At 48.7% G+C, this 21252-nt stretch overlaps 1 protein-coding gene across 1 annotated transcript in view; it reads right to left on the minus strand.

Annotated features, from left to right (window-relative positions):
- The window catches only part of GLYR1 (glyoxylate reductase 1 homolog), a 35890-nt gene extending 16108 nt beyond the window's left edge, over positions 1-19782 (minus strand). The window contains exons 1-6 of the mRNA XM_042780770.1: positions 19745-19782; positions 18689-18725; positions 16579-16658; positions 7051-7189; positions 6331-6573; positions 498-584 (exon numbers count right to left, since the gene is read on the minus strand). Coding sequence (XP_042636704.1) covers positions 498-584; positions 6331-6573; positions 7051-7189; positions 16579-16658; positions 18689-18725; positions 19745-19782 — 624 coding nt within the window. The remainder of the gene's footprint in view (positions 1-497; positions 585-6330; positions 6574-7050; positions 7190-16578; positions 16659-18688; positions 18726-19744) is intronic.
- Between the last annotated feature and the right edge of the window lie 1470 nt (positions 19783-21252).

Raw genomic sequence — 21252 nt, forward strand, 5'->3', positions numbered from 1 at the left:
AGTACAAGACCCCAGAGTGCCTCATCTTACTAAGGACTGGGAGTGACTCAACTCTTTCCCCAATTATCCCACAGGGACACAGGGCAGCTACAACAAGGATAAGATAACATGGACAAATGGACAAAGCAAAGAGGCTTATATTAGTGTGTGTGTGTGTGTGTGTGTGTGTCTGTGGAATGATCCCTCTTCTGTGAAAAAGCAAGCCTATCCCCCACAACAAAGCTACACGTCAGTGTCTAATTGCGTCACTGTTGAATGTATGCACTAAGGGTCTGGGATCAGTTCCATCATACTTAATAGTCGTCACCCTAGAGAACAGAGACACTCACCTTTTATATTATACACTTCTCTCTTAACATTTCAGCAATTAAAAAAGGAAAGAAAGAAAGAAAAAGGCCTCATACATGAGAGAAACAGAAAGAAAAGAGTGCCAATGGCAGCTCCAGTAACGAGCTAGGGTGCCATGGCCAGGTGCGGCCCACAGGAGAGCACATTACCTCACTTGCGGTTGGCTGCCATTTAAAAGCGGCCATTGGTCCGGCCATCACTCCCTTCACGGTACTAGACTCGGGGACAGTGAGGTCCTATAGAGGGAAAAGACGGAGCATCAAGATGCTGTGGCCATCTTGGTAGCAGGTGTCTCCCCTCCCCACCTTGTTCCCTGCAGCCACACACCACCTGAACTAACCCCACAAGCCTCCTAGTCAGCTCAAGTCCAACTCCCCAGGCAGCTTCCAGGGGAATCAGGCACCAACTTCCCATAACCAGAGGGCGGGCTTCTGCCTGAATCTCACAAGGACAGAGGCAGCCAGCCAGGCTCCGCAGGGTCACCAACCGGGGGCAGAGAAAATCCCTGTGGCAGATGGTGACCACTAAGAAACAGTGCTGGCTTCTGAAGGGGTCACCGTCTCTCACTAACACTGCTCTGTCCTGGCCCCTCACTACCACTCTGACTTTACCTCACACCACCCGTTCCCCACCCCCAGTCAGTGGTCCTCCCGACATTTCTATCTGCCCATCTAGGGAGCATCTCAACATGCCTCCACCACACTGCTGGTTTCACCAGCCTAGACAGTTCCATCAACCATCCTCCCAATCATAGGAAGTGGAGAGCCCATCCCACCAGCCAAGGCTCATGGAGTGATCCTTTATTCCACACTTCACTGGCCACAAGTGCAGCTGCACACTTAGAAGTATCTCCAACTCTTCTCACCCCACTGCCACCGTTACTCAGCACAGGGTCCTCACACCTCATGCCAACCGTCCATCTCCCTACTACCACTCTCACCCCAACAATCTAGTCCCTACAGCCAACACCATCGTTTTAAGAATCAAGTCAGACTGTGGGCGCAGGACCATAGTCTCAGGGGACATCAAGCTCAACTGGCCTAACATACTACACAAAACATTGTTCCACCTCCTACTTTGGCGAGTAGCGACTGGATCTTAAAAGTTTGCAAGCTGCTCTCTAGATGCAACGATGGGTCTCTCCTCGTCCAGAGCAAAGATGAATGAAGAAAATAAAAAATATTCATGGATACAATCAATCCTAGCAAATGGTACACCATCCAATCTGCAGCCTATACAACCATGAGACCAGAAGAACTAGATGGTGCCCGGATACCAATGTCAACCACTTGGAAGGGGATCTATGTAGGAGATTCTGGATAGAGAGGAGAACAATGTGGACAAAACTCAAAAATAATTTGAGAAAAAAAAAAAAAGGAGGGGGGGACACACCAGGTTTGCTGGTCCGACAGAGCCTGATGGAACCACTGAGACTATGGCCCCCAGCTGCCCTTCAGGTCTGGAATTGAACCCACACCTGTGGTTTCCAGCCAAACAAAAGACAGGCATATGAACATTTACCTGAGGTAGATAACACTCCTTGGAGAGAATAATCACGGGAGAAAGAAGGACTGCTTATGCACAGGGAGACAGCTCAGAGGGCAGGAGGGCATGGAGGGATGGACATAGGAAGGAGGTACTTATCAGGAGGAAGTGGGAGGGGAGCTGTTGCATTGTGGTAAATTGTGGTCAATGCCATGAGACAAGCAAACCACTGTATGGAAAGTGAATTTGCTCTGTAAACCTTCACCCAAATTGGGTCAGAGTCTGTCACTTCTCAGCCTCCCTCGAACCCCTCAGTGACTTCCTGTCCCATACAGTGAAGTGAAAGGCTTTGTCAGGCCTTGTGGAGGCATGCTCTGCAGCCCCTGGCCCGTGCTAGTCTCTCCCCAGCCCCTCTGGAGCTCTCCAGCACCCCGGCCCTCCGCTCCCCAGACATACCAAGTAAGCGCCCATCTCAGTGCCTCTGCACTTTTCACTCCCTCTGCTGGGAAAGCTCTTCCCACAAGTATTGATTTGGGTCATGCTCTCACGTCAGGCTGCTATGGAAATGTCACCTAATGAGAGTGGCTTTGCCTGTTGGAATGCTATGAGGATGATGTTGACACCAGCAATCAGAGCTTTGGGAGGGTCTATTACGTGCCGGACATCACTGTTAACACTTTGCATGTATGTTTTCCTTCACTCTTCATAACCTCGTGTGCAGGAACTCTGATCATATCTACTACAAAAAAGGAAACTGAGGCACTGAGCTCTTACATAACCTTGCCCAAGGTCTCAGAGGCAGATAAAATTGAAAACCAAGGAATTATGCTCTTAAGGGGAAGTTCTAACAAAAGCAAGAGCTTGACCAATTTTGTTTCACTCTAGACCCCAACGCTGGGAACCGTGCCTGGCACACAGTAGGTGTTCAACATTTACTGAAGAATGGACAAGAGAGCCCTTGTGTGTCTTATGTCACTGTCTCTAGACACTGGCCAAGGCTCAAGGTGTTCAATATACGTCTGTAGAGTTAAGAGGTCTCGAAGAGCCAGTGGCCTGGTGCAGGGCTGCTTGGGATCAGTGACGTGGACAGGCTCTGGATATGTGCGGTCTGCAACAGCAGCCACTAGTGACACGCCACTGTGCAGCACCTGAAATGTGGCTGGCGTGACTGAGGAACTTCATTTTTAGTTGTACGTAATTTAATTCATTTCAATGTCAAAGGCCACGTGTGGCCAAGAGAAGGCCATAATAACAGTAGAGTAAGGAGAACAAGTGCTAGGCCAGCAGTCACTTCAGTCCTTGTTCCTTGCACCGACCAAGACTTGCACCAGAGCCAGGGGACAACACTACCTCTGTGGGTGGAGTTTGTGCACAGAGCTGTAGCTCTCGTGTCAGGACTCTGCACTCAGAACCTGAGACAGGGAGGGATGAACAGCCTGGCCCCACATGGGAGCCTGACACACAGCCAACCTTTGCTGCCTTCATCTACTGGACATCCCACCTTCCTGATCCATCCAAGTCAGCCTTTCTGCCCCCATCTCCCTCCCCCGCCACCGGATTATGCCCCAAGAGACCATCATCTGGGGTTTTGCCCATAGATCAGCCTGTGCAGCGGCAATGCTCTGTTTCTGACGCGTGCTCCAGACAAGGGGCTGTTCTGCTTGCAACACACTTGCTTGAGAACACAGGATAGATTAGACTGGAAGATGCACCCAGAGGCCAGAGCCCAGCCTGATTCCCTGCTTCTCTGGAAGTGTCTAAGCCATCCATCTGAACCGGCACACACCACTAGCTACAGTTGTTGCTCTCCTGCTGACAGCCTCTCGTGACAGGTCAGGCTGCATGTGAAGCCTGTGCAGACAGGACCCTCAGAGAGCCAGCAGCAGGCAGAGCTCTTGGGGTGAGGACTACCTCTGAGCAACAGAAGCAGACAGAGGACTATGCCCCAAGTGAGTCACACAGACTCCAGGGCAAACCACCTTTGACTGGGAGCTTCTGAGGGGCCCATGCAGCAAGCCCAGGTGGCAGCCATCAGGGTGGCAGTGAACAGCTGCCTCAGTCTCACCACATACGTGCTACCAGTTGAGAATCAACGGACCCACAAAACTGGCCCGATGCTTGGTGAGCTGCAGTCACTGTGCTCCCAATGAGCCTGTGAGGCAGGTGCAGTTACTGCTTCTGATGCTCCAAGAGGCCACCCCGGTCACACAGCTGCAACAATCCACACAGCCACGACTGCCCCTTAGGGCCTAGGGCCTAGGCCAGCCTGTCCTCACTTCCCTTTGTCCCAGAAGCAGCTGCCACTTTCAGAGCAGCATGGAGGGAGTTGGTGAGATGCAGACTTACGACATCAGGCAACACCAGGTTGAAAAGAGTGACACCCGACAGGCCAGATGTCCCCAGGGACCCAGGAAGTAAACTCAGAAAACTACATTTTTTGTAGACTGAATCAGAAGAGAATCACATTCCCTGACAAATCCTTTATACACGGCAACTGGCCGTTTTTCCAGGCCCATCATCCATCTTTGGGGTGGTGGTTCCCTGCGCGTACAGCCACCTGGGGCTGTCACTGAGTACATCCCGCTTCATCGAGTGGATGGCTGCTCTGTGGTGAACCTAAGGGCCTTCTGTGACCCAAGGGTGCAGTAGCAGCCCTTAACGCAGAAAAATTTTTTTGGTTCAAAAAGTGTGTTTAAAATTTAAATTAGCTTCTTAACATTTAAAATGGGAACATTTCACATAATCTGTATTTTCAGCTTCTCTTGAGAAAAACCAGACAATCTGTCAACAGTTGGCTGGAACCCCATAGGCTAGAACCTCAACTTTCCAGCCTGCCAGCACCGAGGCAGAGGAAGGTCAGGGCCATGGGGACCTCAAGCTCAAGCTCTGAGTCTTCTGACACCCAGGTGCTTTGCACACTCCCGTTACCTGCCCGGCCTCACTGGCATCTGAATCTGCAAGCCCCAAAGTGACATCTAGGGTTTCATCCACGGCCTCGTCACCCAACTGCTCTGCCAGCCATCTGGCTTCTCTTCCCTTTCTGCTGCTGTGACGATCTTCCCTTGTGCTCTCAACACAACCACCCCTTCATCTCCAAACGCGCTGCCCTTGGCTGCTAAGACCCTTGACCCGTATCTTTTCTGGAAGAAGGCAAGAGGCATTATGCCCCTCTACTGAACTTGGCTGGCTCTTCTGGCTCCTTCCATCCGCTGCCCAAAGTCTCTCCTACGCTGTGCTCTGCTCCCTCCAGGATCTCCCCTAAGACAACATCGTCCAGTCTCCTGGACTCAACTCTCCTTTCTAACACTCAGCTCCCTGAACATTTCCAATGCTGACATCACCTCCAGCCTCCTGGGCTATCGAGACAGCACCTGAAATTCATCGTGTCCACAGGGCTGGCTCCCTGCCCCAATCACACAGAGGCCGGCTCCCTGCCCCAATCAACCAGCTCCACGTCTGCTCCTGACTCCTCTGTTCTAAGAAAGAACCAGAGCCTGGACACCTCCATCTCCTTTCTCACTCATCCCCTAGGTAACCAGTTGCCCAGGCTTACAAACTCTTCCTCTGAAATGTTCCTCCCATGTCCCCTTTCAGTATCTGCTATCACCCCCTTAGAACAGCCCCTTAAGACGGTACGCTTGGCTGTAGCCTTTGAATTGGTGTTAAGCCTTTCTTCTCTGCCATTAGTGACAGCAGAATTTGACAGCTGTTATCCTCACAGCAGCCTGGGACACATGTACCGCTCTCATCCCCACTTGCTTTTGGGGAAACACATGAAGAAAAATCAAACCTAACACATATTTGGGTCACGACGCATCTCAACACCCAACTCAAATGCCATCAAGGCTTCTGATCCTGAGATACTCACACTGCTTAAGTAGGCCTCCTAGGCCCTCCACAATCTAGTTACAGCGTACTTATATCTCCTCACTTTTGTTACTATTATATGTTACTGTGTGCCACTAAGTCAATTCCGACTCACAGTGACACTACAAGACAGAGCAGAACTTCCCCACAGGGTTTCCTGGGCTACAGTCTTCACAGCAGCAGATTACCAGGTCTTTCTCCTCTAGAGCTGCTGGGTGGGTTCAAATCGCCGACCTTTTAGTTCATGGTCAAGTGCTTAATCCCTATGCCGCCAGGGCTCCTTCCATGTACCGAGGACGTGCATGCCAACCTTAGCTGCAGGTGGGCTCCGTCCTCCATCACTGGAGGACCATAATCCTTCCTTGCTGAGCCTCCAGTGCCAGCCTTTGCCTTCTGGCTCAGGTCCACCACTCTCCTGCCTTGAACCCACAATGCTTTAAGGCCTATTATTCCTAGCTCATGTGGGGCATACAGGCCGGGCCTCACCCTTGGTCTGCAAGATTCTTTGGGGCAGCACTGAGCCCTGGACTGTCTGTCCACTCAGTTTGCTGAAGTCCAGCAGCATACTCCACACTACCATCTATCAAAGAAAGCCACTATGCCCAGAGCTACAGAGACCAATCAACAAACCTTCTCATCCTTTGGGGGCCGACCCCGCTTCCGGGGACTCTGCTCTTGGGCTCTTTTCAGAGGGGATTTGGAGCCCCTCTCTGAGGAGCCTGAAGACAACCTCTTCTTTCCTTCACCCACGGTCTTCTTCACCTTCCCTTCAGACAGGCTAAGTTTGCGCTTCTCATCACCTGAGTTTGGCCTAGTTCTTTCCTCACTGGAATTACGTCGATTCTTGTCATCAGCAGAGTTGTGGGATGACGCCTGAAAGTGTAATAATAATAATGATAACCACAAAGGCCGCTGCCGCCACGACTACCATTGCCACGTGCCAAGTGCTGCTAGGAAAATTTTCAGGTACAGACTCCGAACACCCTGGAAAATAGGCATTGCTGTCATCCCCACTTACCTCCGGGGAAGCACATAAAGAAAAATCAAGTCACTCGCCCAAGGTCCTAAAGCCAGGAAGTGGGACTTGAACCCAGGCAGCCTACTTCAGGGGCTGTGCTCCTCATCTCTGTGTGTGTGACTTCCCCTGGGGTCAAGCAACTTCCCTAAGAGCACCACTTTACCCAAGAACGGTTAGCCACATGCACGGTGCTTCCAGCTACTTCCTTAGAACTGACGTAGTTTGCTCTCCAACAACATTTTATAATAAAAAAGTTTCAGGCCGGGGTGACATTTAATCTATAAGCTACTATATAGCACAATAACCAGTCTGGTGTTGGCTGAGTCTCTCACCTGGTCTTTCCCCTTGGCTCTTCTTAGGAACTCCTCCACGGCATCCACAGCTTGCTGGAAGCGCTTGCCCTTGTTAATCTTGATCATCTCCTCTTTGTGTGCATGGTAGGGCTTTAGCTGCTCCACTTTGATCCAGGCACTAGCAGAAAACAGAAACAGAAGAGGCCTGATCCAAGCTGCATACACGACACAGGCCCCAAGGTCCCAGTTGAACAGGTGGCATGTATCCAGCTGGTTTAACTGAATTCTGCAAGAGACCTGCCATGTTTCAAAACATGCCGTCAACCATTCCAAACGCGTGAGCCTAAAAATGCACTTTCTTGAAACAAGTGGAGCAGAACAACAACAAACACAGATCAGAACATTCCCCCAAAAAATCATTTCGTTGGAGGCTCTTCGATTCTTTAGTTCATAGCCTTTGGTGTGTGACTTCCTGTACCCTGCCACTTTCCTGGAGCAGCGAAGAACTGGAGACACCAGCCATGTACCACAGGACAAATGGCTGCACGTGGGCCCCTGGCAAGCCTTTGGATCGTGCTGTCAGACACTTGTTGCCTGTCAACAATCAGAATCAGGTATGTTACCAGGCCTAAGAATGCAGTATCTTCTAAAATTTGCTGCTGTAAGATATCACAGCCACCAAACCTCCATTTGTTCATAAATGATTACATCCGTGGTTACTAAACCACACAAAACACAGGATACATGGTTTGGAATGAAGGCAGCAGTACAAAAGAGGGTCCTCAAAAACCAGATTCTTCTTGAGGATGAAGGCAGAAGAATACACTCCGGCAATATTTAAATTTTAATTCCAGTGTTAATGTGTTTAACACATGAAAGTGAAACCCAGTCATCACTTCTGGGCTATCTAGTCTACCCTCCTAACCAGACTAACACAGCCTGACCCAGCTGGCTTTCTGTGGCTTCCCTAAATGACCTTCAGCTCACAGAGTCCAAGTATAAAGGGGACAGTTTTGTAGGCTTGGCAAGATATTAGTTCATTTATTTATGTTTTATTCTGTACTACTCACAGGTTTCAAAGTGCAACCTTCAGTAAAAGAAGGTCAGGCCAAGGATATAAGCTGGGCTACAACTTAGGGTTCTCTTCTTCAGAGAAAGCTGTGAGAGAGTATTTACTAAACAACCCACCCTCACTGCCATCCAGTGGATTTCAACTCATTGCAACCCTACAGTGCCCCAGGGCATTTCCAAGGCTATAAATCTTTACAGAAGCAGACTGCCTCATCTTTCTCCCACTGAGTGGCTGGTGGGTTTAAACTGCCAACTTTCTGGTTGGTAGCCAAATGCCTTAACCACTGTGCCACTAGGGCTCTTTTTTCACTAATCATAGTTCAGTGCTAATCTCTGCACCTGAAACAATGCTACCAAACAACCAAGAGCAACCTGCACTTTTGAGTGCTGTGCTGATGGTCGTGATGATGGTGTGTCCCAACACAACGGCCTTGGACCATCAGCCTGTAAGCACAAGACAGCAAACCAGAACTAAGCAGGCTGTCGAAGGCTAAACAAGATGACAAACGGGACCCAGACGCTGGCCTCACCGTCACAGGGCTCCAGCTAGGTCAGCTTGAAACCTGACATGATATGGTGCCATGGGCCCAATCACACAGAGAGAAAAATGGAATTCCATTTTGACCCCACTATCTTCTGGCAATGGCATCAATACCTTAACACTTGTGACCCTCCATGCGTTGACAGTGTTTCTAAGCACAAGTGAGACAACCAGGTGCAGAGTCTGACATGCCTGCAGAAGAAGAAGTTGCACGCTTACTGGGGGCTTGAGACCACACACCCACAACCAGTGGTGGGGATCAAAAGGCTCAGCACGCAGGGCAGGATGCTTCCTTTGAAAGCTTCAGGTCAGAAGCCCAGAAGTGCATGCATCCCCATTATAAGACCAAGATGGGGCAAAAGACTCAAAGAATCACTATTCCCCTCCTCTCCATCCTGCTTCTACCACCCCTGCTTCTACCCTCGTGGGCTCACATTAACCTCCGGCTCAGAACGGAAAGGTGAGGGCATCTGTGAAGGAAGCCCCGCTAAAGGGATACCTACTGCTTTGTCTCTGCATTCTAAGCAGCTTAACTTCTGCCTTTGTCAGAAGGAATAGGAGCTCTGGTGGTGCAGTGGTTAAAGAATTTCTCTGCTAACCAAAAGGTCTATGGTTTGAATCTACCAGACCCTTCATGGGAGAAAGATGAGGCAGTCTGCTCTGTAAAGACTTACAGCCTTGGAAACCCTATGGGGCAATTCTAAGTTCTACTCTGTTGGAATTGACTTGATGGCGGTGGGTTTGCGTTTAGAAGACACAGTATACCCAAACTCCCATTCACCCGAAAGACTGGAATTTGAGATATTAAATGAAATTTCCCTCTGTAGTACGATCTCTGAAAAACAGAAATGGTTTGCAAAATGAACCAACACTATAACTAGCATTTCAAGAGGATAACGACAAGAAATGTTCATCTCCTTACTCTGCAGAGAGAAAACAGAAACGGCCACCTCAGAAAAAGTCAACAAAATGTTGGCCCTTCAGAGCCCCCGTAGGGAGGATGACTTCTTGGAAGCAAGCCAAGCTTAAATCATTTTGCTCAAGTGAGCAGAAACTCTTTCTTTGAAAGGCTGTATTGCAAACCCGTCTTTCTTAAAAAGGGCACGTCTTTCAGCTGCAATAATGCACCACTCTCCTCCAGCCACAGAGGCACAGCAGCCTGGCCTGGCCCACCGCTGGTGCTCAGAAACTAATCCTCAAGCAGAAGACACCATTGGGCATGTCTGGGAGGCTGGGCTGTTCGCCTCTGTGGTAACAACTAGTCCCTAAAACCCACCAGCCACTCCTTGGAAGGAAGATAGGGCGATCTCTGGAGGGACACACAAGAATTAGTCTGACTGGGCGCCTGGGGCCAGGGGCTGGGGCAAATGGACACTTTTCACTGTTTACAGTTTCATTTTTTTTAACTGTCACATGTAAAACCCCATGGCCTTTGAGTTGACTCTGACTTCTAATGACCCCACAGGATTTCTAAAGCTGTCACCTTCACAGAAGCAGACTGCTAGTGTGCTCATAGAGCAGCTGGTAGGTTTGGCGCACCAACCTTTGGCTTGGCCACAGTGCTTTAACCATTGTGCTATCAGGGATCCTTCCAGAAACATGTTACCTTTAAAAAACACATCAGCACTAAAGGTCTCTGCTGTTGAGTACAGGCTGTTCTCACTACCCAGGTTCTCCCTTGATTTCCTGGTTGATAGCTTTGCTCCAGGTAGGGAACTACCGCCTGGTTGCTACTGTAACTGTCCCTGTCACAACAGCAAAGGCAGTATGCTCAACCTAGTATCCTGATGCACCTGTTACAAATTCTTTTCATTTGCAAAGACCCCCACCAGGTTGCTCACTCCACTCAAAATGAGTAAAAGGAAACCCACAATTCCAAAAACACCTGTGTTGCTGATCTGCTTCCCTTTAAGTTAAAATCCTACTAGGTACACATCACATTAAAGATGTCTACAAACAGTCTCAATGTCTTCGCGTATGTGTCTCAGACCTCACACAAGCCGCCGGGCACTTTCTCGTTGTGAACAAACTCCTCCCGAGAAAGAAACAAAAGAGCAAACACCCAAGCACAAAGCCCAAACGTGAGGACAAGGACAGGGAAAGCAGACAAGGGTTTGCATCTCCATCCCGGTTTGGTGAGCAGTGCTTGGTAAATAATTCCTATGCTTTTTAATTTAAAATGAGGTCGAGGGTCAGTGAGGTTATAGGTCTAAGTCTAAGCTACTCTGAACTACAGGCACTTGAGGGGAGAAAAGGAAACGAATGAAGAATTTCTCAGTTAATTCCAAGGGGCTATGACCATACAAACACCAACAAAGACCTGCCGGCAGCTAAGACAGAGTGAAAGGACTCCATCTCCAAAGCATGAATGCTCTTCAGAGATATCAGAGATACACATTCCCAAAGGTTTTTGAGTACGCTGCTTACACCAGCACGACCAGCTACCTCTCTCTATGCCAGTTTCTACAATTCCGTTACCCGACACCTGCAATCGGAGCTGAATAATCAACCCAGAAGGGAATCGGCAGTAGGCCAGGAGGTGCTGCTGGACGAAGGGAAATGCTCAATTCTCTCTAGGACAGCTACTGTCCAACACTAGCACAGGAACTCTGCTGTACCAGTCACCCTCACTATCCACTAGGCTCATGTCTTCAACTATTACCTGGTGTCAGGTGAAGGGAAAGTAGGTCAGTCAGGTACCAGCTTTTAAGAAGCAGTGTAGACAGGAAACAAAAATTGACTTTCAGGGATGAAAAAGATGAAAAGGAAAAGGAAGCTGACATGGTCCCAGCCTGCAATGTTCTAATTATTAGTTGATTTTTCTAGAAGAGATACTTTAGCACTGTCTCAGACACTTGACAACTAGCCAGACCTGTCCCACCTAATATCAGGAAGATGGTTTGGTGTAAAAAAATACCCTGGCAGGAATCCTGGACATCTTACCACTTAAATCCTTAAATCCTTTGCATCTTAGTTTTCTGTTAGAAAATACGAGCCAAAACAGCTACCCTATCTCCTTCCTGAAAGGACTGTTAGGATCAGATGTGAAGATTGCTATGGAAACTCTTGGATAGTTTCAACTCGTCTGTTTCTGGCAGCTTCCTGGCACTTGCATATGAAATGAACCCTCCTTGCCATCCACCAAAAAACCAAACCAAACCCACTGCCATCAAGTCAATTCTAACTCATCACAGCAACCCCCACTGGGTTTCCAAGGTGGTGAATCTTTACAGAAGTAGATTGCTCCATCTTCCTTCCATGGAGCAGCTAGTGGGTTTGAACTACTGATCTTCTGGTTAGCAGTCAAATACCTTAGGCACTACACCATCAGAGCTTCCTTTCTGGCATCCATAGTACTGGCAAAACCTTGAAGGCCTGAGCTCAGTTTCTACTGATGGGCAATTCCAGGTGGTCAGACCTTTCCAAGGTGGACCCTCATGCACCTGAGACCTGATCTTTGGATGGAGTCACCTGAGAAAGTTGTCAAAACTATGCTCAAGCTATTTTTCTCTCTGCATTTCCATGAAAACAGTTCTTAAAATGACAGGCCATTTCAGTTTCGGCCATCAGGGCTCTGAGAGCAGAAGTCAGCTATCTTATTAAGACCTGCCCCCTCTCTGCAGGAGGGCTGCTCCTTTCTTCCCAACAGTGGGATGGAACATCATCACAGTGTGTTAAGTGGTTTGGTAGAGGGAAAGAGAAAAATCAGTTTGTTAGAGTGTGGTCACCGTATACCTTGTCTAAGAGCTACCTTTTTCACTTTTTTTGTATTTATGGTTTCTGTTTTTTTCCTACCAGTATGTCAGTTCTGAAATTGAACACTTCTGTTCAAATGCTGTTTCTGAGCAATTCAGGAATAGCCACACTTTCAGACCAAATCTACCCAGGCCAGGGTCCAGTAACACATTGAGTCCCACCCCAGGATGTACCAGGAGTTGTATCAAATAGTAAAGGTGAGGCTGAATCCAGCTTCTCATCTCTAAAAAGTCCACTTGCACTTCCTGTCCACACCATCTCTTAAAGGCCTGGTTCACATATTTGCCCTTAACACACTCCTGCTCCATTTCTTTCACTCGAGGGCCCCACGTTGAAATGTGGGAGGGTTTACCAACAAGTCTGTGTTCACTTCCCGCAGACTTGCCTCATTTCATGAATCCAGAGTGTGTTCTTATTTGTGTCTTGGTTTTTCTACACTAGAGTTTTACGTCTGACTTAGTCCCCTTCTCTGGGTCTTGACTAGTCCCATCAAATGCTTTTGGAAGCATGAAATGAGATCCAGGTAATTCCTGGCCAGACACATTTTTTTTTGTAAAGAGAGAACAGCGTGTCTTGTTTTGCCTTCAAAGGTTTTCTGGTCAAAGAGCACACTTGGCTAACTGATTCCTTTCTTTACTTGGAGGCACCTGCTGGTGTGAAAATTTACGTTTTTCTCCTCTCTCGTATAACCCATTCTAGACCCTCATATCTCATGTTTGCTCAACAGCTGGCACACCGAACCAGTCTACAGGAGGGATCCTACCTCTCCTTCCCCAGTATGAGACAGATGGGCCATCTTCATCTGGGGACAAGAACACAGGTTTGCAAAGGTGAGACAGTCCACCTAAATCACAGAGCTGGTGGAAGCAGTGTCTCAACGCCTCCAGGCTGGTAACGAATCCAGAGCTCTTTCCCTAGTCATCGATGCCACCTGCCACTGCAGATCTTATCTTCAGATAATAGAAAGAGACTAATTAAAATATATCTCCACAATGATCCTGAGGACCTCCTTTCCCTTCAAAGGGAAATCCTTACTATTTCCTTTCTCTAAGTCAGATGCCTACTCACAAAAAGATCACATGCTAGCTCTGGGGTGACTTCATTTTGAAAAAGCTTTTTATGTACAACTCTTTTGAGGGAGTTTAACAGGCTTAAAGATACCCTCTCTAATAGGTGCACTGTATCTACTATGCTTCTGAAACCTCTCGAGTTTGTTGGTTAGAGAACCTGTCATTGCCCGTCACTGCCACCCACACCATTAGGCCATTTTTGTGTCTGGAGAGCCCATCTTTTATCGTTGGCTTCATCTGTTCGCCTGGCTAAGCATGGAAACTCATGCAACTCCAATTTTCTGTGACCTATGTCACCTATGGGAGCTCTGGTAGCCTAGTGCCTAAGGCACTTGACTGCTAACCAGAAGGTTGGCGGTTCAAACCCACCAGCCACTCCTCGGAAAGAAGATGGGGCAATCTACTTCCGTAGTGATACTGCCTCGGAAACCCAAGGAGGGGTCACTATGAGTCGGATCCAACTCGACGGTACATAACAACAACAACAACAACATGTCACCTATGTCAGCGAAAAAGAGGAAGACTCTCAATGAGATGGACTGACACAGTGGCTGCAACAGTGGGCTCAAACACGGCAACGATTGTGAGGATGGTGCAGACGGGGCAGTGTTTCATTCTGGTGTACATGGTGTACACGGGGTCGTTACGAGTCGGAACTGATTCGCCGGCACCTAACAAAAACAACAACATGTCAAGGATTTCTTATACACAGGGACTACTGTTTACTCTCTTGTCTTCTAGCTTTTTTTTTTTTTTTTCAATTATCTTAAGAAAATGGTGGCTTTTACGCCTTGGTAATCTGATCAATTCCCCTTTCTGTGAGTTCCCATTTTTAAGACTGTGTAATTCTTCATTTAGCCAACCAAATGTGGGCCAACCATACTTTCTGCTACCCCAAGTACAAGTTTTCCACTCCAGACAGGGTGCCTCTCCCTGCCCCAAACAGGGCACTTAACGCCCAGCTGTTGCTCACAGCATCCCCACTGCCTGGAACTCCCCTGTAGTTCCTGCGCATCCATATTCTATGCATCCTCCAGAAATTGATTTGACTCCCACTGCTTCCATTCAGACTTCCTTAGCCTCACTGCTCTTCACTGATCCCTCTGTCTTTCAGAATCCTTTAATAGCTACACGCCTGGAACAACAGAAGAAGAGAAGTCAGGAATAACAGGAAGAAATTCAATGTGTGGCTAACTGCCTCCATGAACAATTGCCTCCTTTGCCTTGAGATCTGAAAAACTGGATGATGCTTAGCGATTATTACTGAAAATTTTGCTCAAAGATTCCAGAGAAGAATCCTGATCAAAAAGGGTAAAATACAGAACAGAATTTCAATTTCTCATGGAATCCAGATTTTCTAGAGCCACGTAAGCCAGATAAATGCTCCGAAACTACTGTCCTGAAATAATCTTTACACCTTAAACTAAAAATATTCCTTGAAATCTTCTTAAAACCAATAATCTAGCTTAAATAATAATAAACATCTGCCTTGAACACACTGTGGTCTTTTAAAATCTGTATTAAATCAAACTTACACCAGGAACTTAACAGATTGGATAGGATAAAGTTCTGAGGCACAACTCAAAAAAAGAGGATGAGAATGGTTGAACAACTTGAAGAATGTAATCAATGTCGATGAATTGTACATGTACAAATTGCTGAATTCGTGTATGTTCTGCTGGGTACATTCTCAACAACAAAAGTTACCTGCATCACTCAGTCTGCATGTCACCTCGTCTTAAATGTTTATGTCTTGTCTATCTAACTGAGCTCCTGGAAGATGGGGACCATAACATTCGCTTTAATGGTAGCTTCTGTGTGAATCAATGCAGACTGTGGATGAACCAATGCTTGTTTTTATGCATCAGGATGATCGTTCCTATGAAATTCATATCATTTTAAGAATAGTCTTTCTTCTGGAATGGCTCTGGCTCTCACAGCTGTGGGCTTGTGACTCCCTTAAAACATTGCTACCATAAGTCTGCTAAGTTAGCTTGTGACAAAGAATTGTGTCTGGGTATATCAGTGTATCTATGTTACAGTAAAAGCAGACATACTATGAAAAACTAAACCTGAAAAAGGACTCCAATGTAAAACTCCTGAAGAAGTGAAGAATACTATTTATAAGGGATTCTCACATATACCCTTATATATTGCTTTCTAGGAAAGCATATTAACCACCTAGTATCAGATTAAGGAGCTCTGAGGACAAAGTGATTAAGCACTAGGCTGCTAACTGAAAGGCTGGTGGTTTGAACATACCAGTTACTCTGTGGGAGAATGATGAGGCAGTCTGCTTCCATATAGATTTATCTATGGGGGCAGTTCCACTGTGTCCTGAAAAGTTGCTATGAGTCAGAATTGACTTGATGGCAACAGGTAAGTATTAGACTTATCAGAAAAGTCAGAGACATTTTCCAAACTCAAAGCTATATTCCTCTGTAAGACTTATTAATAGAAATAGAATACTTAAGGAGACCAACCCATCTAGCAAGACCCTGGTAATCAAACTTGATGCAGTGATGAGAAAGTGAAGCAAATCTTCAGAAACTAAGTTATTCACGGTCTTCTCCTCACTGTGACTTTTTACATAGCCGTGTAGAGTCCAGTCAAAGAATCTCAAATAAATGCTCCTGGTTTCCTCAACCCTAAGACAGACCTGGCTAACAAACTTTACTGCTACAATGTTAGAGCAAATCACCTAGTTTTACAAACAAAAACAGAATTAAATAATTACTTGTATTAAGATAAATCAAACTTGAGTTTTCACAGTATACCTGATGCACAAAGCACAATGATGTATAGCCATCAAAAGAAAACCAAACACGGCTCTTATAACAGGTACTGCCTACTGAGGTGGGTAAAGAGAGGTACCAGAAACTCTCTGAATGTAGTTAGCACACTTAGAAAAGTAAAGACCCCAGTATTCACCTCACTGGCCCTAGGACAGTTGTCCAGGGCAACTTCTGCAATAAGAACAGCAGCTTTAGTATGAAACCAGCATGATATACTCTACTTACAGACTATATGAAGACTAAACTAGGATCACTAGAATATTCTCAAAGCAGCTCAGATGCAGTGTAACTTCCCAAAAAAGGCAAAGCAAAACTCTTGGTAAACACTACTCACTGATCTTCTGTTCCAAAGAACTTCACAAAGAAGCATTTCTTTCCACGTGGTTTCTTCAAGTCTTTGGGTGGATTAACAATCTGGGGAATAAAAAGGAGAAAAGGTTTGATGGAAAACACTGTAGTCCACTAGAAAGTAATTTTTCACTACTCTAAGTTGGTAAGAAAAAGAAAAGAAAACAAGAGGAATGTGTTTAAGAAAAGAACTCAGGGCCCAGTATCTGTCCAAATCTGACACTTGTCTGAGATGTGTGAAGATGTTAAAATATTCTAGAAGCTCCCTGTATCTAAGATGTGGCCAAAGACTTGGCACGATATCCCACTGACTGCAATGGCTGCATTTTAAAAGTAGCTCAAACCAAGATCAACATCATTTCACCCCTAACGTGACCCTGTCTGATAGCTATCACTGAAGAAATGTCAAGGACACTCTTAAAAATGCTTCTTGTAGGCAAACATGGGTATATGGGTAGACAGATGGGTATACAGGCTGAACTATTAGGTATGTCTATGCAGGGGGGAATGTGCCCATCACCATGTGTGGGGCTGGCAGACAATGTTTCTACAAGTGTATTGGTATGTTCTGTAAGAATTCCCAGGTATGTAGTAGAGGTGACAAAGGACAAGGTTGTAGTCACTTCTTGGCCACAGCCAGCTATCCAGAGGGAGAGAGTAGTAGGACCTGTGGGCTTGGGACCACAGTCGCAGGGGTCATCAAGCTCAACTGGCATAACATACTACATAAAACGTTGTTCCACATCCTACTTTGGTGAGTAGCAACTGGGATCTTAAAAGCTTGCAAGTGGCCATGTATAGATGCAAAGATGGGTCTCTCCTCATCTAGAGCAAAGAAGAATGAAGAAAAACAAAGATTCATGGAAACAATCAGTCCAAGTGACTGGTACACCATGCAAATCGTAGCCTATATGACTATGAGACCAGAAGAATTAGATGGTGCCCAGCTACCACTGTCAACCACTTGGTGGGGGATCTATGTAGGAGATCCTGGATAGAGTGGGAGAACAATGTGGAACAAAATTCAAAATCATTTAAAAAAAAAAAAAAAAGGGACCAGGTTTGCTGGTCTGACAGAGCCTGACGGAACCACTGAGACTATTGCCCCTAGCTGCCCTTCAGGTCTGGTATATAACCCACTCCTGAGACTTCCAGCCCAGCCAAACAAAAGACAGGTATATAAAGTGAGTATTTACATTAGGTAGGTATACTCCTTGGAGAGAACAATCTTGGGAGAATAGAAGGGCTATGCACAGGGAGACAGCTCGAGGGTCAGGAGTGCATGGAGGGAAGGACACAGGGAAGAGGTAAGTATGGGGAGGAAGTGGGAGAGAGGAACTGTTGCATTGTGGGAAATTGTAGTCAATGTTTTGATACAAAGTGTATGTGAGCTGTGTATGGAAAGTGAGTTTGCTCTGTAAACTTCCACCCAAATCACACACACACGCACACACACACACACACACAAATGCTTCTTGTGCAGGAGGAGTTAATGAGGAAAGCGACATTCCTTGAAAAGGAAGGACAAGAGAGGCACTGAAGATGCCACATTCCAAAGAGACAGTCTAAGGACATTTACTGGGCTCCAAGCAAGAATAGAAAAACTGAACATTTGGAAAGCTGTGATGGACCGCCTCGTGCAGAATCCAGAATGCCAACTTTTGCAAAGATGCTGTGGAGCAGCACATATGGTAAAATGGAGAGAAGATTTAAACTTAGTTGGGACAAAAATATTCTGACTTTTTACTAACCTACATTTAGACTTCTCTCTTCCTGGATAAGTATCTCCTCCTCCCCCCCTTTTTAAAGTTTGATATAAACATAAAGCTCAATTCAAGTTAGAATTGATTTCCTGGGTACAAAAAAAGGAAGACTGCTGATTCGAGAAACAAGTGTTTGCTGCAGGTGAAAAGATCTGGTTTTAAAACGTCTCTTGTAAATGAGCTGATACTAGAGAGAAAAAAGAAAAATTGAATGAGTGCTATTTAAACGGGCTGAGTTTTACTCAGTTAATGCTAAGCACATTCAGTCATTCATCCCTACTTCCCCAAACCCAGCTCTGGATGACTTCCCTTAGTAGCAAGATACACGCTCACCTTTCCGGGCCAAGGAGGATACCGGCCGAGTTTCCCCCTAGAGAAAACACAGAGTCAGCAGTTGCCCTGGGAAACCCAGTCCACCTCCTTCAACCCATCAACCTGCAATTCTCACTTGCACCCTAGTGCCGTAACAAAAACCGGCCACGGGTTCTTCATCTGTATTCCAAGGCCCAGCCCGGGAGGGCCCCAAACCCTCAGACATGGAACGGAAAATTGTACACGTGTGTACATAAGGTAGGAGCACTCTTCGGGTGACAAAACGTACAGAAAACAAAACCATCGAGAGCACTAGTCCAGGGCCTCCCAGTGACCGCGGTGGGGGGCAGGTTCCTCGGTAAACACAGACTTATTTCCCTCTACAAAGTCTGTTTTAAGTCACTAGGAGACCAGTCTGGTTTGACGAACGCTAAGAGAAGCCTTCCTCCGGATCGGGAAACAAGCTACAGAGCTCGAGGGAGGCGGCAACAGTCCGTCTTGGTCTGAGCGGTTGTCTGAGACACAGAAGCAGACCAAGAGGCACCCAAGAAAGCACTGGTCACTGCCCCTCCTTCGGTTGTAAAGGAGAAGTGCCCCCTCCATGTCTTCACGCGGCAGCGCCAGCACTCCGGTTTCGACAGCACTAGCCGAGCCGCCCGTACAAGTCGGTTCCATCCCAACGCAGGTTTTGACGGGCCTGCCCCGGCGAGCTGCCCCGCGGGCTACTCGGCTTTCCGGGAACCACAGCAAGACACCGGGCACCTGGTGGCCGCGGAAGCCGCGAGGCGCCAGAGGCTCCCACATCACGGTGGCCGCAGGCGTCCAAGCCTCAGGGAAGCCCTCTTCCGGGTGGCCTCGGGGCTCAGAGCCGGGCCCCCAGCGGCCACCCTCGGCCTCAGTCCCCCGGGGCCAGGCTACCCCTTCCGCCGGCGTCGCTTCCAGCACTGGTACCTCGTCTTCCCGGTTCTCCGTAGCCTGGAGCGCATAGAAAGGTAGCTCCCGGGCTGGCCGTGAACCCCGTGCCCAGAAGACCAGATCCCCCACGCCTCTCGCCTGTCCCCCGCCGCCCGGACTCACCACACCAAGTCGCCGAGCCGCAGACTCACAGCCGCCATCTTACCACCCAACCACCGCCGACGCACTGGCCGCCGGGAACCTCAGGTCGCCCCGGCACCGCCCATTGGAGTGGGTCGAGCCACGTGACAGGGGCCGGCTGTCAACGGCCACGCCGCTGTTCTGACGTCACCGCGCCCGCAAGATCTCATTGGCCTGCAGAGAGGCACGTGACTCGGGCGCCGCGGTCTCCGCGCGCCGGAGCCCCGCTACTCCCGGCTCCTTCCCCCTCCCTCCGGCTCGTGACAACGAAGCGGCAGAGATCTGAGGCGGTGGCGACGACGGTGCCGCCGGCGGAGCGAGTGAGGGAGCTGGCCTCGCGGCCCGCTTCGCTTCCCGGACCCTGTGGGACTCCAGTCCCCCTCCCCCCGCGGCGCTTCCGTTACGGCCGTTAGCCCCGCGCGCTCTCCGGAGCCCTTCTCGAGCCTGAGGGGCCGGCCACCCCGGTCGCGGCGCCCTGGAAGCTCCCCTGACGGACTTCGCCGCGGCCTGGAAACCGGCCGTCGCCCGAGCCCGAGGTCCCGCGCCGGACGGGCTTTCTTCGGTCGCAGCCGCGAGGCCCGAATCCCTCTTGTCTCCACGCTCCCGGGAGCTCCGGAAGCCCCGCTCGGCAGGCACGCGACAGGTCCACTCACCCGCCGCCTGGGTTCTTTGGAGCGCTCCTTTTCCCGGCCGGCGTTCGGGCAGCCGCTCTCGGAGGTCTGGGTCCGGCGCAGCAAGTTCCCCGGGGCGCCCCCTGGCAGCCTGCCCCGTGGCCCCTCGAGTGGTTGTCGGACCTCGAGTGGGCATTTCTCCGCCGGCCCGCGCGCTGGACGGCTGACGAGGCTTCCCGGGCGCGCGGGGGCCGGCCATGGGCCGCGGCGCCGGCCGGCTGCCCGCCGGGAGGCATGTCTGGGAAGCCAGCCGCTAGCAGCGCCGCAGCCTGGGGTCCCGGACCGGCAAGAGGACAGGCGCGGGGCGACGTCTGCGGCCCGCGGGGCTGTAGCCTGCGTCGGCGCTGGGGACAAAGGTGCGTGGCTTTGTAAGGACCGGGCTGTAGGACAAGTCCCGTTTCAGTTTGACGCTTGGACACAAGTTGCAATGGGGCTGTTGCGCCCAGCGTAGTTTCAGTATGGTTAAAATGAAACCATTAAGTGGAAACGGTTAATAGCAGGTCAGCCCCAAGTAGCCGACCAAACGTCCATACGCCAGGGAAGAAATGTAATTTTTAAAAAGATCGCAATTACACAGACTCCAAGGAGTCGTTCCAGCACTCAAGTTAGAGCCGGAGTTTTCTTGAGTCACCGACGGCGGGGAAAAGGTGGCAGCCCCGCATGCATTTCCTGAAGTCATTTTGTTACAGGACTCTCTGGCTGTGAGTGAATTTCAAGATTACTGGTTGTCCACAGCATGGGGTTTGGCTTGCGATTTCTCTGAAGTTATGTGAATCTGTTTCAGGAACTGTCATTTGCAAACCCCTCCCCACCAGAGAC

Source organism: Orycteropus afer, unplaced genomic scaffold (assembly GCF_000298275.1).
Source record: "Orycteropus afer afer isolate SDZICR_OR568_19922 unplaced genomic scaffold, OryAfe1.0 scaffold00061, whole genome shotgun sequence".
In the NCBI taxonomy this organism is placed as follows: Eukaryota; Metazoa; Chordata; class Mammalia; order Tubulidentata; family Orycteropodidae; genus Orycteropus; species Orycteropus afer.